Below are 14385 nucleotides of genomic sequence, written 5' to 3' on the forward strand. Positions count from 1 at the left end.
AAGCTGCACATCATCCTGACTCGAAACTATTCCTTCACTACCTCTGAGTCAAAGTCCTCAAACTCTCCTTCTAACACTACTGTAGGCATTCCTACATCCCATTACTGCAGCAGTTCAAGGCAGCTCACTACCACCCTCTCAAGAGCAATTAGGAATGGGCAATAAATGCTAACCCAGCCCATGATGCTCACTTCCCATGAAAGAAATTTTGAAAATATGCAAACTGGGGGTCATATTTCAGAGATTTTAAGCAATGTTTTGACCAAAGTTGTCAAGGGTGTTTAATGGAAAATACAAAGTGGGTAAAAGGATAAATATTTTCATTGCTGGAAGAGTTTTAGATTTGGTGGTGAGGGGGAGGGATAGTTTAAGTTTTAGTGTACACCGTTATATGCAGAGGACAGTAGCAGCCTGGACTTTACCACCAGTTGTCATTGATGCTAAAATAATTGTTCATTTTAAAACTGAGATTAATAAATTTATGTTGACCAAAGCTGTAAAGGGTATGATGCAAATGTACATATACGGAGTTAAGTTGTGAATCATCAATGATTTCACTTAACATTGGAACAGCTTACAGGGGCTAACTTGGTCGCTCAATTCCGATCTTCCTTAGCTGCTCCCATCTAGTGTTCTTCAATAGATCCACAAATGCTTCTTCAGGATCTTTCCCACAGAACCAATGATGCTTGAGCTACTTCTGGTGTTTTCTGTGAATTGTTTCATGCCTTTTCCAACATTAATTTGAATGTAAGCAGCACCTTTCCAGTTGTAAATTGTCCAGTGTAATCCACAGGCATGTTGTTGAACAGAATTTGACACGGAGCCACATCGGGAGACACAGAGCAAGCGAGCAAACACCCTGTTAAACAGTCAGTTTTAAGGAGTCCCTTCAAGGATGTACATGCATTTAAGTGCCAGGAGGAGAATTCAACAGATTATGGACTCGGAAACTGGAAATAAGATTGCTAATGATGGACCAATCAAAGTCAGGGATTCTTAAAAGGGCTGAATTAACCAAGAGCAGACATCTCACAGGTCTGAGGAGATTACAGAGATTGAGAAGGGACAATACCTTGGAGAGATTTAAAAAAAAGAATATCAGATTTTTAAAATTGAGGCATTGCTTAACTGAGAGCTAACATCTGTAAGCACAGATCTGATGGGACTGTTCCAGACAGGGATGTCAAGTAGTGATGAAGCCCAGAACAGATCTATGTACTCTATTAAACAGAAAAAGCCAAGACCAACCACCACCCCTTCCCCCACTGAGAGTGCCCCCATCAGACACTGCTGGGATGGGGATAGCACCAGGTGAAAAACAGAGTAAAGTCCACTGTATTCTTTTGAAACAGAAAATAAAGCTTCTTTGACTTTGTTAAATAGAAATAAACACTCTTTACTTGGGGAAAAGCAATAATAATGAAACAAACAAAAAATGCTTCTCCTTTGACTCAGTCCTCACCAACCTCTTTTGGGCAGGGACTACAAGGGGCCAAGATAAAAATAAACTCAAGCAAAATCAAAGAAAACAAATAGATAAGATAGACAGACAGACAAATAGACAGATAGGTAGATGTCCTTTGCTCCATCCCCACTGAATGCTCCTGGGACAGGCATGACAATCGTTTGAAATCCAGAGGAGGTCACATCAACTAAAAACTAAATTCTCACACTGACTTCCATCAAGTGCATTTAGGACAGGAACAGAATGGGGTTAAAATAAAAACCCCTGTTGGCTCTTCCAAGGGGTCCAAAATCGAAACAAAGGGAACGTAAAACAGCCCTCTTCCGGGTACAAACTGATCTCCTCTAACCCCAGATATAATGGGAACGGCAGATGCTGGAGAATCTGAGAGAATCTGATGAAGGGTCAAGCCCGAAACGTCAGCTTTTGGGCTCCTAAGATGCTGCTTGGCCTGCTGTGTTGATCCAGCTCCACACTTTTTTTTATCTCTAATCCCACTTTCCAGCACTTAGCCCATTGCCTCAAATGTTACAGGATTTCAGGAGCTGGTCCAAGCACTTTTTAAAGTATGCGAGGTTTCCTACCTCAAATACCTTCTCAGGCAGTGCACTCTAGAGCGCCCCAATGAAGGGAAAGAAACATTTTCCCCAATCGCTTCAAATCCTCCCCTTCACCTTTAAATTACGCCACTCTCCTCATTGACCCTTCAGAGTGAGACGGATCCAAGGTGAGTTTATGAGAAAAGTAAGTGGGAGGTCGCAGAAGCTGAGTAAAATTTAGAATAAAAAGACATAAGATCAGGTACCAGCTTCCTTGAGCAGGAATCACCTTGTGTGTGAGAGAATAAATGATCTCAACCAATATCTTTGAATGTTGAGGCAGATGAACCTAGTAATAGGCAGCGATTGCTATGAAGCTGGGCTACCTTTAGTATCCCTCTTCGTGTTCAATTGATTGGGGCTGGATTTTGGTTACATCTCACGGCTAGGACATGCAAATAATTATTTGGTACACACATATCAGCATATGAGTGATGCAGAGAGAGAGAGAGCCTGCAGTCAACGGGAGAGAGAGAGAGAGACACGCACAGAGCTGCTTCCGAGCCAAAACAAACTGCAAAGCGTGTGCCTCCTCCTCTGCGGTCTCAGCCGCTCTTTTGCATGTTTTACTCGGAGGGGGCAGGACAACCGAGCAGCCGGATCCCAGGAGAATGGCTGAAAAACTGCACCCAGACATGTGCCTCTCTCGGGAGAACCGCGAGTCTGTTTCATCCGTGGGCTCGGACAGGTCATTGCAGCCCGATGTAGGGGACGAGTCCTCAGACAGTGATGGTGAGGAGCAGGACGGACCTCAGAAACTGATACGGAAAGTCAGCACCTCCGGCCAGATCCGCAGCAAGGTAGGGGAACCGCGGGGGGAATGTCACCCTAGGGACAGTGTGAGAGCGTGACCCTTGGGGTGACTGTGACCCTGGGACTGACAGTAAAAGACCCTGGAGCTGACTGTCATTCTGATGTGACTGTAACACTGCGGTCAGTGTGAGATTATAAACCCAAGGGAGACTGTGACTCTGTAGACCGAGTGTAACTGTCACCCTGGGGCTGACTGTCATCCTGTAACTGTCACCCTGGCGGGGTAACTGTGACACTGATGGGGCTGGAGGATTATGAGACTGTGACCCTGGGGGTAACTGTGACTCTGGTGGGTGTGTGGGATTATGAAACTGTGAACCTGGAGGTAACTGTGACACTGATGGGGCTGTAGGATTATGAGGCTGTGACCCTGGGGGTAACTGTGACACTGGTGGAGCTCCAGGATTTGAGACTGTGACCCTATGAGTAACTGTGACACTGATGGGGCTGTAGGATTATGAGACTGTGACCCTGGGGGAACTGTGACTCTGGTGAAGTGTAGGATTGTGAGACTGTGACCCTGGGGGGAAATGTGACTCTGGTGAAGTGTAGGATTATGAGACTGTGACCCTGGGGGAACTGTGACTCTGGTGAAGTGTAGGATTGTGAGACTGTGACCCTGGGGGGAAATGTGACTCTGGTGGGGTTGTAGGATTGTGAGACTGTGACCCTGGGGGGAACTGTGATTCTGGTGGGGTTGTAGGATTGTGAGACTGTGACCCTGGGGGGAACTGTGACTCTGGTGGGGCTGTAGGATTATGAGGCTGTGATCCTGGCCGGGGGGGGGAGGGCGGTGGGAGACTGTAACTGTGGTGGGGGTGTAGGGGCGTCAGGCTGTATCCTTGGGAGTAACATCCTAGGCTAGTGTTACTGTGACCCTGGGGTTGTGTAGCTATGACGCTAATGCTGACTGTGCTCCTGAGAGTGTGTGACTGTGACCCTGGGGCTGTGTGACTGTGGGTCTGTGGATGTGTGATTGTGGTTCGGATATCTGTCGCAAATCACGGTACAGCCGAGTTTGGACGTTTTGAAACCGTTTGGTAAAAGGGGAGCGTGTCCCGATTGAGGGCCCTCTGCAGCGCCGGGGCTGTGAGCTTTAGAGCCGGCCAGCGAACCAGTATTGTTGCCCTTACACCACAGTCCGACCTGTTGCCCATTAGCGAGGCGTTTCAGCAATTTAATGGTTTTTATTTTCCTACGAAAGGGAGAGAGGAATTGATTCATGCTAGCCAGGAAAAATAATATAAATAGCGAGGAAGCGGGAGAGCGGGCAATACATAGAGGTCAGCGAGAGAAACGCATTGAGATAGTCTAGGGCGGGTACAGGTGGCCGAGAGAGAAATACAGGGAAAGAGCCAATAAAGAAAGAGGGCTGATAGATGTATAGCGGGTGGACAGAGGATAGAGAGATAGGAGAGAAGCAGAGGCTGGAGACAGAATGAGAGCAGGAGTCAGGAGAGATAGAGGTCAGAGAGGGGACAGATGAAAAGAAAAGATGCAGAAATGCATCAGACAGGTGGCAGCTAGTCTGAGCTGAGAGAGAAAACAGACAACTAAATACTGTGATAGCCTGTGTACAAACAGGGTAGAGGGAGGGAAAGCAATTGAGAGAAGAGTGTATGAGACAGAGAGATGGAATTGAGTTTGGGGTGAGGGGAAGGAAGAGAGATAGATAGAAAGCTAAATCTGGCAGAGAGACGTGAGTGAAGGTTTGGCCTGGCTCTTACCCAGAGATTCTTTGGTGCAGTTGGACCTGTGTCCTAGACTCAAGGACAACTTGATGGTTGGCAGAACGATGTGCAGACAATCTGTATATCCACAGGACAGGTAACTCAGACTGCAATGGTCAGTCTGTCTGAAAGCTGTATTTCATCACAGGTGGATGGATAAAAGCTGTGTGTCTGTGTGTTTATCTCAGTTCAAAAGGAGAAAATGCCAGTGCAGAAAAGATTAGACAAAACCAAAAGCTTTTGATATTGGGGTGATTACATTAACACTAATAATGACCGTAACAATACCCTCACAGTAACACTGACCCTAACAGGTAGCACGGTGGCTCAGTGATTAGCATTGTTGCTCCACAGCACCAGGGCCCTGGGTTCAGTTCCACCCACAGGTGTGGGGTTTGTACATTCTCCCCATGTCCGAGGAGTTTTCTCTGGGTACTCTCATTTCCTCCCATGGCCCAAAGATGTGCAGGTTTGTTGGATTGGCCATGCTAAGTTACCTGTAGTATCCAAGATGTGTAGGCTAGGTGGATTAATCATGGAAAATGCAGGGTTATGGGGAACGGGAGTGGGTCCGGGTGGGATGCTATTCAGAGGTTGGTGTAGACTCGATGGACCAAATGGCCTGTTTCTGCATTGTAGACATTCTACGATAATAACCCTCTGACCTTAACACTGAATCTATTCGACTAACATATCCTCCCATCCCACTGATTAATAATGACCTGAAGAAGCTACTCACGTTCACATCGACCCAAACAAGCTCCTAATACTAATACATTCTCACTCTTATCCTGACCCTAATCACCAATCACATCAAAACAATGCCTAACAACACAATCACACTGGAGGGAAGTTTAGGACTCCAACCCAGTGACAGTGAAGGAACGGTGATATATTTCTATGTAAGAATGGTGAGTAGCTTGGAGGGGAACTTGCAGGTGGTGGTGTTTTCATGTATCTGCTGCTTTTGCCCTTCTAGATGGAAGTGATAGTGGATGTGGAATGTGCTATCTAAGGCTCTTTAAATTTCTGCAGTGCATCTTGTGGTTAGTGCACAATTCTCTTACTGAGTGTCAGTGGTGGAGGGAGTGGATGTTTGTGAATGTGGCATCAATCAAGCAGGCTGCTTTGTCCTGGATGGTGGCAAGCTTCTTGAGTGTTCTCAGAGCCATGTTTATCAAGGCAAGTGGGAGTATTCCATCACACTCCTGGCTTGAGCCTTGTAGGTAGTGGACAGGTGCTGGGGATACAGAAGATGAGTTACTCCATGCAGGATTCCTAGCCTCTAGCCTGCTTTTGTGGTCATTGTATTTACATGGCCAGTCCAGTTGAGTTTTTAATCAATCGTAACTCCCAGGATATTGATATTAGGGAATTCTCTGATGGTAACACCGTTGATTGTTAAGGTGTTGTGGTTAGATTGTCTCTGAATAGAGGTGATAACTTCCTGGCAATTGTGTCGTGTGAATGTTACTTGCCACTTTGAGACCAAGCCTGGATATTTTCCAGGTGTTGTTGCATTTGATTGTGAACTGTTTCAGACGAGTTATAACCCATGCACACTACTGCCAACACTAATAACCAATTCACACCAGTACTGTTGCTAATAACACACTCATGGTAATACTGACCCTAATAACCCATTCACATTGCTAGTCTGCTAAATAAACTACTCAGACTGATACTGGTCCTGTTAGTGATCTGACAATGTATACTGATCCAAATGTACTCATACTTGTTTCTGTAACAAAATGTCTTTTAAATATGGTCGTCAACAACCTCACTGCTCTTGACTAGGTAACCATTGGGAACATAATAGTGATGTGTGGGACAGAGGAGCTATCCTGTAATCCCACAAGATATGAATAACGCATTGTTTCTCTATGCAGTATTCAGAGTTTGGAAGGTTCACTATGCCAGGACTCTTTCGTTTATGATTCAAATCTTGCAAGTTCTGATTCAGAGATGGCAAGGCTACTATTGAGCTAAGACTCACTTCGATACTGATCATTACTCACTCATAATTATAAGCTGCGGATACACTGATTTTAGAAACTGCAGTTAATAGAAAGGACTTAGATTGAGAGGTGATTCACTTCAACTCTGAAAACAGTATCCTACCATGTGAGACTTATATTTTCTACCAATGCGGCAGAGGGCTGTGCTCACATTAAACAGCCTGTCAGAGACTTATTAATTTCATAGTTCTTTCAGTTAAGTATCAATTTAAAACACAGACTCTATTAAGGGTATAATGAATGTAATTACTAACCATAACTATTGACACTTGCAGGGCTGTTAGATTCTAACCATTGATAATCGTTTTGCAAAGCAGCTTTGGAATGATAGTTGTCAGAGATGGCTGGGACTGAAATCTATCATTTGCTAAAATAATCTGGATTGTGTGTACAGTGTTAGTAAGCAGTCCCTTCTAATATAGGAGCTATTGAGGGATGAAATGATAGTGTCAGCAGAATAGTCATCCTGACCCCTGGTTTATATTCTCAAGACATGGGTTCAAATTCCACCATAGCAGATGGTGAAATTTAAATACAATAAAATCTGGAATCAAAAACTAGCCATTAATTAGATTTGTGTAAAATTCTATTTGGTTCATGAATAGAGGAAATGTGCCGTCCTTATCTTGGTTCCCTAACAGAACATAGAATCAAGAGCAGACCATTTCAACCCTTTGAGCCTGTTCCACCATTCACTAAGATTATGGCTGATCTGTGGCTTAATTCCATATACGTTTGATATTTGGTCCACATCTCTTCACACCTTTGCTAAACAAAAAAAAAGTTTCACTTTTAAATTAACAACTGATGTAGAATCAACTGCCATTTGTGGAAGAGAGTTTCAAACATCTATCACCCTTCAGGTGTAGAAGTGCTTCCTAACATCTCTCCTGAATGTCTGGCCCTAATTTTCAGACTATGCTCCTCATTCTACAATCCCCAACCAGTAATAACAGTTTATCTTTATCTCCCTTGAATTGTCCTGTTAATATAGAACATAGATCACCTCTTAATCTTCTAAATTCTGGAAAAAACAGGCACAGTTTGTGTAATTTCTCCTTGTTAATTAACCCCTGATGTCCACATAAACCTACACTGTACTTTCTCTAAGGCCAATATATCATTCCTAAGGTGTGATGCCTAGATTTGTTCACAGTATTCCAAGTGGGGACTAACCAGGGCTTAGTATAACTGCAGCATAACATCTGTATCCGTACGCTCCAGTCCACTAGATATAAAGGCCTGCATTCCATTAGATTTCTTGATTATTTTATGCACCTGTTTATGGCATTTTAAAGATCTATACACTTGAAGTCCCCAAGTCTTTTTGGACGTCCGCTGTATTTAACTTCATGTCAGCTAGAAAGTATCTGATCTATCTTTTCTGGCTCAAAATGAATAACGTCACATTGGCCTCCATTTGACTCTATCATCTTCACTGTCTATAATGCCACCTAACTTTGTGTCATCAATTCTGGCTATATGATATTTTCAAGTTATTAATAAATAATGTAAATAATTGAGATCCTAACACAGATCCTTGTGCAATACCACTGGTCACAACCTGCCAATTTCAGTACCCATCCATTATCTGTTCTTTCTGTCACCTGCCACTCAAACAATTTCCCAGCCATGTTAGTAATTTTCCCTCAGTTCTGTGGGCTTCCACCTTATTTTACAGTCTCTTATGTGGGACTTCATCAAATCCCTTCTGGAAATCCAAACAACCACATCCATCGACGGTTTCGTATCCGTTACCTTCATCAACTGTTCAAAACGTTTAATGAAGTTTGTCAGGTATGACCCCTACCTTTCACAAATCCATGCTAGCTCTTCCCGATTGACTGAAAATTTAAGGCCTTCAGTTATCCCACTGTTGACTATCGACTCCAACAATTCCCTTACCATATGTTAGGCTAACTGCTCTGTAAGTTGCTGCAAATCTCCTCATTGCCCTTCTTAAAAAGTGGAGGGATGTGCGATTTTTTAATCCACAGGCACAGCTCTTGTATTTTGGCAATTCTGAAAAACTGTGGTTAGGGTGTTTATAATGTGTTTCCCTACCTCCTTTAATCGTCTCGAGTAGAAACCACCAGGTCCTGGCGATTTGTCACTTTTTAGTTCCATTCATTACTGATATCTTACTTACATTAATTTCTATTAAACTGCACCAGTGTGGTTGACTGCTAGCTGCCCAATGAAATTGCCTAGTAAGCATAAGGAGCAGTACAAAGCTGGAAGAAGTGTCTCGCATTGAGCTTGGCACAATAAATGACAATAACAAACCCAGCCTTGTTGCCATTGTCACACTCACAGAATCATTCCTCTTACACAATATCACAGACAACAACATCATCAACATCCCTGGGTATGTCTTGCCCTATTGTTTGGACAGCCATGCAATCTTATTGTACCAAATCAAACATCAACAAAAACAAAACAGAATTTGCTGGAAAAGCTCAGCAGGTCTGGCGGCATCTGTGAAGAAACATCAGTTAACATTTCCGGTCCAGCTCTCAGGAAGGATCACTGGACCCAAAATGTTAACTCTGATTTTTCTTCACAGATGTTGCCAGACCCGCTGAGCTTTTCCAGCAACTGCTGTCTTGTTCCTGATTTACAGCATCCACAGTTCTTTTGGTTTTTATCAAGAAAGAAATGACCTTCCGATTACCACCTACTCAGTTAATGATTCAGTGCTCCTCTGTGTTGACCACCATGTTATGTACTGAGTGTGTCAAATGCACAATATGCTCCCTGGGTGGGGGATTTCAATGTCCATCACCAAATGGGGCTTGGCAGCAGCACTACTGATCAAGCTGATTGAGTGCTAAAGGACGTAACTCCTCAACTCAGTCTGCGGTAGGTGATGAGCAAAATAACAAGAGGGAAAAACACACTTGGCCCCACCCTTGCCAATGTGTCAGCTGCAGATGCATCTGTCCATGACAGTATTAGTAAGAGTGACCACTGCACAGTTCTCGTTGAGACAAAGTTCCAACTTCTCATTAAGAATGCCCTCCATCCTGTTGTGTGACACTATCATTGTGTGAAATGGGATAGACTTTGAATTGATCTAGTGACTCAAGACCAGGCATTTATGAAGCAGTGTAGGTCATCTGTAGCAGTAGGATTGTACTCAACCATATTCTGCAACAACCTATGGCCCAACATATTCCCCACTCTACCATTACCATCAAGCAGGAAGATCATAGAATCGTAGAACATAGAACCCTATAATGCAGAAATGCGGCCTATGGCCCATGATATTGTGCTGAACATGACACCAAATAAAACTAATCCCTCTGCCTATCTTTGGTTCATATCCCTCCATTCCTTACATATTCATGTGCTTATCTAAAAGTACTTGAAGCACCCTTATTGTATCTGCCTCCACTACCACCCATGGCAATGTGTTCCAGGCTCCTACCACTCTCTGTATCAAAAACATGCCCCTTCACATTTCCTTTGAACTTTGCCCGCCTAACCTTAAATGCAAACCCCCTAGTATTGGACACTTCAACTCTGGGAAAAAAGATTCCGACCATCAACCCTAACAATTCATCTCATAATTTTATGCACTTCTATCAAGTCTCCCCTCAGCATTGCCATTCAAGAGAAAACAACCCAAGTTTTTCTAGCCTCTCCTTATAGCTCATACCCTGTAATCCAGGCAGCATCCTTGTAAACCTCTTCTGCACCCTCTCAAGACTCTATTATCCTTTCTATAATGTGGTGACCAGAATTGAAAGCAATACTCCAAGAACCCTAGAATCCCCACAGTGAGGAAATAGGCTATTCAGCCCATCAATTCCACACTGACCATCTGAAGAACATCCCACCACCTTTTACCCTCCCCCACCCCACCCACCCATTACCCATAACCAGCATTTCCCATGGCTAACCCGCCTAACCTGCACATCTTTGGTCTGTGGAAGGATACCAGAGCATCCAGAGTAATCCCATGCAGACATGGGGAGAATGTTCAAATTGCATACAGGTGGTTGGCCAAGGGTAGAATTGAACCCAGGTCCCTAGTGCTCTGAAGTAGCAGTGCTAACCACTGAGCTCCCATGCGTCCCATGATTAACCTTGCTTCAATGTAGAGTGCAGGAAGCCATGCCAGGAGCAGCACCATCCGTGCTTAAAATTGACGTTTCAACCTGGTGAAGCTACAAAACAGGACTACTTGAGTCCCAAACAGTGGAAGTAGCATTTAATAAACGCCTCTAAGCAATCCCACAACAAACAGATGAGATCTAAAGCAACCCTGACTGATCCAGTTATGAGCTATTAAACAACTCACTAGAGGAGGAGGCTTCAAACTTATCTCCTTCCTTAATGATAAAGAGCCCAGCACATCAAACCATTGTAAAAATCCATGCTGGAGCATTTACATCCATCTTCAGCTTTCAGTGCCAAGTGAATGAGCCAGTTAGTCTTCTACTGACATCCCTAGCAACACTGATGCCAACATTCAGCCAATTCAATTCACTCCATGAGGTATCAAAAATCTGCTGAATATACTTAATACAGTGAAGGTAATTAATGCTGACAGCATTCTGGCGATCATATTGGAACCTTGTGCCCCAGTCCTTGTAATGTCCCTCGCCAAGATTTCAAAACAGATACATTGGTGTGGAAAATTTCCCAAAGATATCCTGTACACAAAAAGCAGGACAATCCAATGAGGCCAATTACTGCCCCACCAATTTACCTTCAATCATCTGCAAAGTGATGGAAGAAGTTCACAACAGTGTTATCAAGTGGCACTTACTTAATAATACCTGCTCAATGATGCTCAGTTCCCTGTCAAAATCTAGTTTGTGTTCCACCAGGCCATTGAGCTCCTGATCTCATTACATCCTTTGTCCAAACATTGACAAAAGGGTTGAATTCCAGAGGTAAGGTGAGAGTGACAGCATTTGACATTCAGACTGTATTAGATCAAGTGCAGTATCAAGGAGCTCTAGCAAAACTGGAATTAATGGGAATCAGGGGACAAACCCTCTGCTGGTTAGAATCATGCTGGCACATATGAAAAATGGCTGTGCTTGTTGGAGGTCAGTCATCTCCGTTCCAGGACATCTCAGCAGAAGTCCTTCAGGTTAGGGTTCTAGGCCCAATCATCTTCAGTTGCTTCATCAATGACCTTCCCTGCATCATAAGGTCAGATATGGGGACATTTGCTGATGATTGCACAATATGAAGCACTGTTCATGACTCCTCAGGTACTGAAGCAGTTTGTGTCCATATGCAGCAAGATTTGACAAACAATATTCATGCCAGACAAGTGCTACTCTGTCTCCAACAAGAGAGATTCTAATCATCATCCCTGGACATTCAGTGGCATTACCATCAATGTGTACCCCACTATCAACATCCTGGAATTACCATTGACCAGAAACTGAACTGGACTAACCATATAAATACAGTGGCTATAAGGACACGTCAGAGAATAATAGTTCTGCAGCAAGTAACTCACTCCCACGCTTCCCAAAACCTGCTCACCATAAACAAGGCTGAGGTCAAGACTGTGATGGAATATTCTCCACTTGCCTGGTTGAGTGCAGTTCAATAACACCTGAGACAACCCATGAGGAAACAGATAACAAGTGAAACAACATTCACTTCAGCCTAGGCCCAAAACGTCAGCTTTCCTGCTCCTAAGATGCTGCTTGGCCTGCTGTGTTCATCCAACTCCACATCTTGTTGTCTTGGGTTCTCCAGCATCTGCAGTTCCTATTATCTCTCTGGCCCATGAGGAAACAGCTTGGCTAACACACCACACATTCCTTCAATATTCATTCCTTTCCCCACCGGCACACAATGGCATCAGTGTATGCTATCAACAGTTACAGTACAACAACCCATCAAGGCAGCTTCCATTGAATTTTCCAAGCCCATGTCTTCTGCCACCTTGAAGGATAGGGGCATCAGATGCATGTAATCACTGCTACCTGCAAGTAAGCCCCCAAGCAGCACAGCATCCTGACTTGCCATTCCTTTGTTATCATTCGGTCAAAATCCAGGTACTCCCATTCTAACTGTAGTGCATGTCCTTAACCCACATGTACTGCAGCAGTTGAAGATAGGAGGTCATGATCTCCACCAGAATAATGAGTAAAGACCAGTAGATGCTGACCCAGCCAGTGACACCCACATGGGGAGGCCTAGCGGTATTATTGCTGAACTGTTAATCCAGAGACCCAGATAATGTCCTGGGGATCTGCATTCAAATCCTGCCATGGCAGAAGGTGGAATTTGAATTTAAAAAATGCCTGGAATTAAGAGACTACCAATGACCATGAATTCATCGTCAATTGTTGAAAAAACCCATCTGGTTCACTAATGCCCTTTAAGGAAAGAATTTTTCATCTTTACCTGGTCTGGCCTACATGGGACTCCAGACCCACAGTAGTGTGTTTGACTCTTAACTGTCCTCCGGGCAATTAGGGGTGGGCAATAAATTCTGCCTAGCCCACAACACCATCATCCTATGAATGAATTAAATAAAAATCCTATCAAAGAACAGCAAAACACCAGTAGACTCTGCGTGATACTGTGAAACATTGTTTGCAATAGAGGGTAGGTTTGGAACAGAAACCTTTGAGCTTTCACGTTAATACCTGTGAACCTGCAGTCTTCACTTTGAACCAAAGCCTGCCACTGGTAACATTTATGTGTGATTGCTGCAGCTAAAGCAACCACAGGCACTGATATTGTGTGCAGAACCAGATTATTCTGAGATTGTACCATATGCATGATTTGACATGCAGCCCAATTATGGGAGGTCATGATAGTCGTTATCATCGTCCTAATTATTGAGTTTTCTGTAGCATTTAAATTGCTCCTGAGTATGTTGGATGTGTATTGCAGAGAGAGCTTTAGTCTGTACCTATCAAGTGGAAGTCTACCCTTGGAATTTTGACACAACTGTTCAAAGTGTGTTTTAAAAACAAAAGAACAAAAGAGAACCAGCCCACAGGAATGGAGGCCCTTCGGCCCTCCAAGCCTGTGCCAATCATCATGCCCTGACTAAACAAAAAAAACCTCTCCCCTTAATCAGTCTGTATCCCTCTATTACCCCACTATTCATGTAACCATCCAGATGCCTTTGAAATGTTGCTAACGTGCCTGATTCACCACCTCCACTTACACTGTGTCTAAATTACCCTCTATTGTCCTGGGAGTGCTGAACCAATTTATAATGATTTCTGCTCTAATATACAGAAAATAAAATTGTGGGAAACTTGCAGTAATTGCAATGAACACATAGGTCATACTGAAGCTCCATTTTGTTTTATACAAGACGCTTTGAACTAATATGTCTCATTTGCGGGGAAACATTTGTTTATATCCATCTATTCCTGGATGAAGTGCTGCAAATATTTCAAAGACATTCCACATGTGGTGAAGGATCACATGATATCTCCTTGTAACTGAACTACTAGCCTCACCGCACGGCACCAACATCAGTCACCTACAAACAATCTCTGTAAATCAAGACTCTTGCCTACTGTTCCTAGGCTCATTTCAGCCTCACTTAACATAGCTGAAAGTCTCAAACCCATGTCTCACAGCTTGCACACAGTAAACTGTGACTGGCACATCACTTAAACTCATTGTACAGCCTCAGCGGCTGACTCTTGGTCTGGCCAGTCAAGGTGGTGTGCATTTTGAAATGCTTCCTGTTTCAGACAGGCTGGCTGGAAGCTTCCAGACAACAACAAGGAGCATGGAACTGGTTCCAGTTT

At 43.7% G+C, this 14385-nt stretch overlaps 1 protein-coding gene across 2 annotated transcripts in view; it reads left to right on the top strand.

Moving 5' to 3' along the window:
• Positions 1-2537: 2537 nt before the first annotated feature.
• si:dkey-172j4.3 (diacylglycerol kinase eta) overlaps positions 2538-14385 on the top strand; it is a 206413-nt gene continuing 194565 nt past the window's right edge. For both annotated transcript variants that reach the window (XM_048544259.2, XM_048544258.2), the window contains exon 1: positions 2538-2867. In XM_048544259.2, coding sequence (XP_048400216.1) covers positions 2679-2867 — 189 coding nt within the window. In that variant the 5' untranslated portion in view covers positions 2538-2678. The remainder of the gene's footprint in view (positions 2868-14385) is intronic.

The sequence above is a fragment of the Stegostoma tigrinum genome, chromosome 15 (assembly GCF_030684315.1).
Source record: "Stegostoma tigrinum isolate sSteTig4 chromosome 15, sSteTig4.hap1, whole genome shotgun sequence".
NCBI classification, from domain to species: Eukaryota; Metazoa; Chordata; class Chondrichthyes; order Orectolobiformes; family Stegostomatidae; genus Stegostoma; species Stegostoma tigrinum.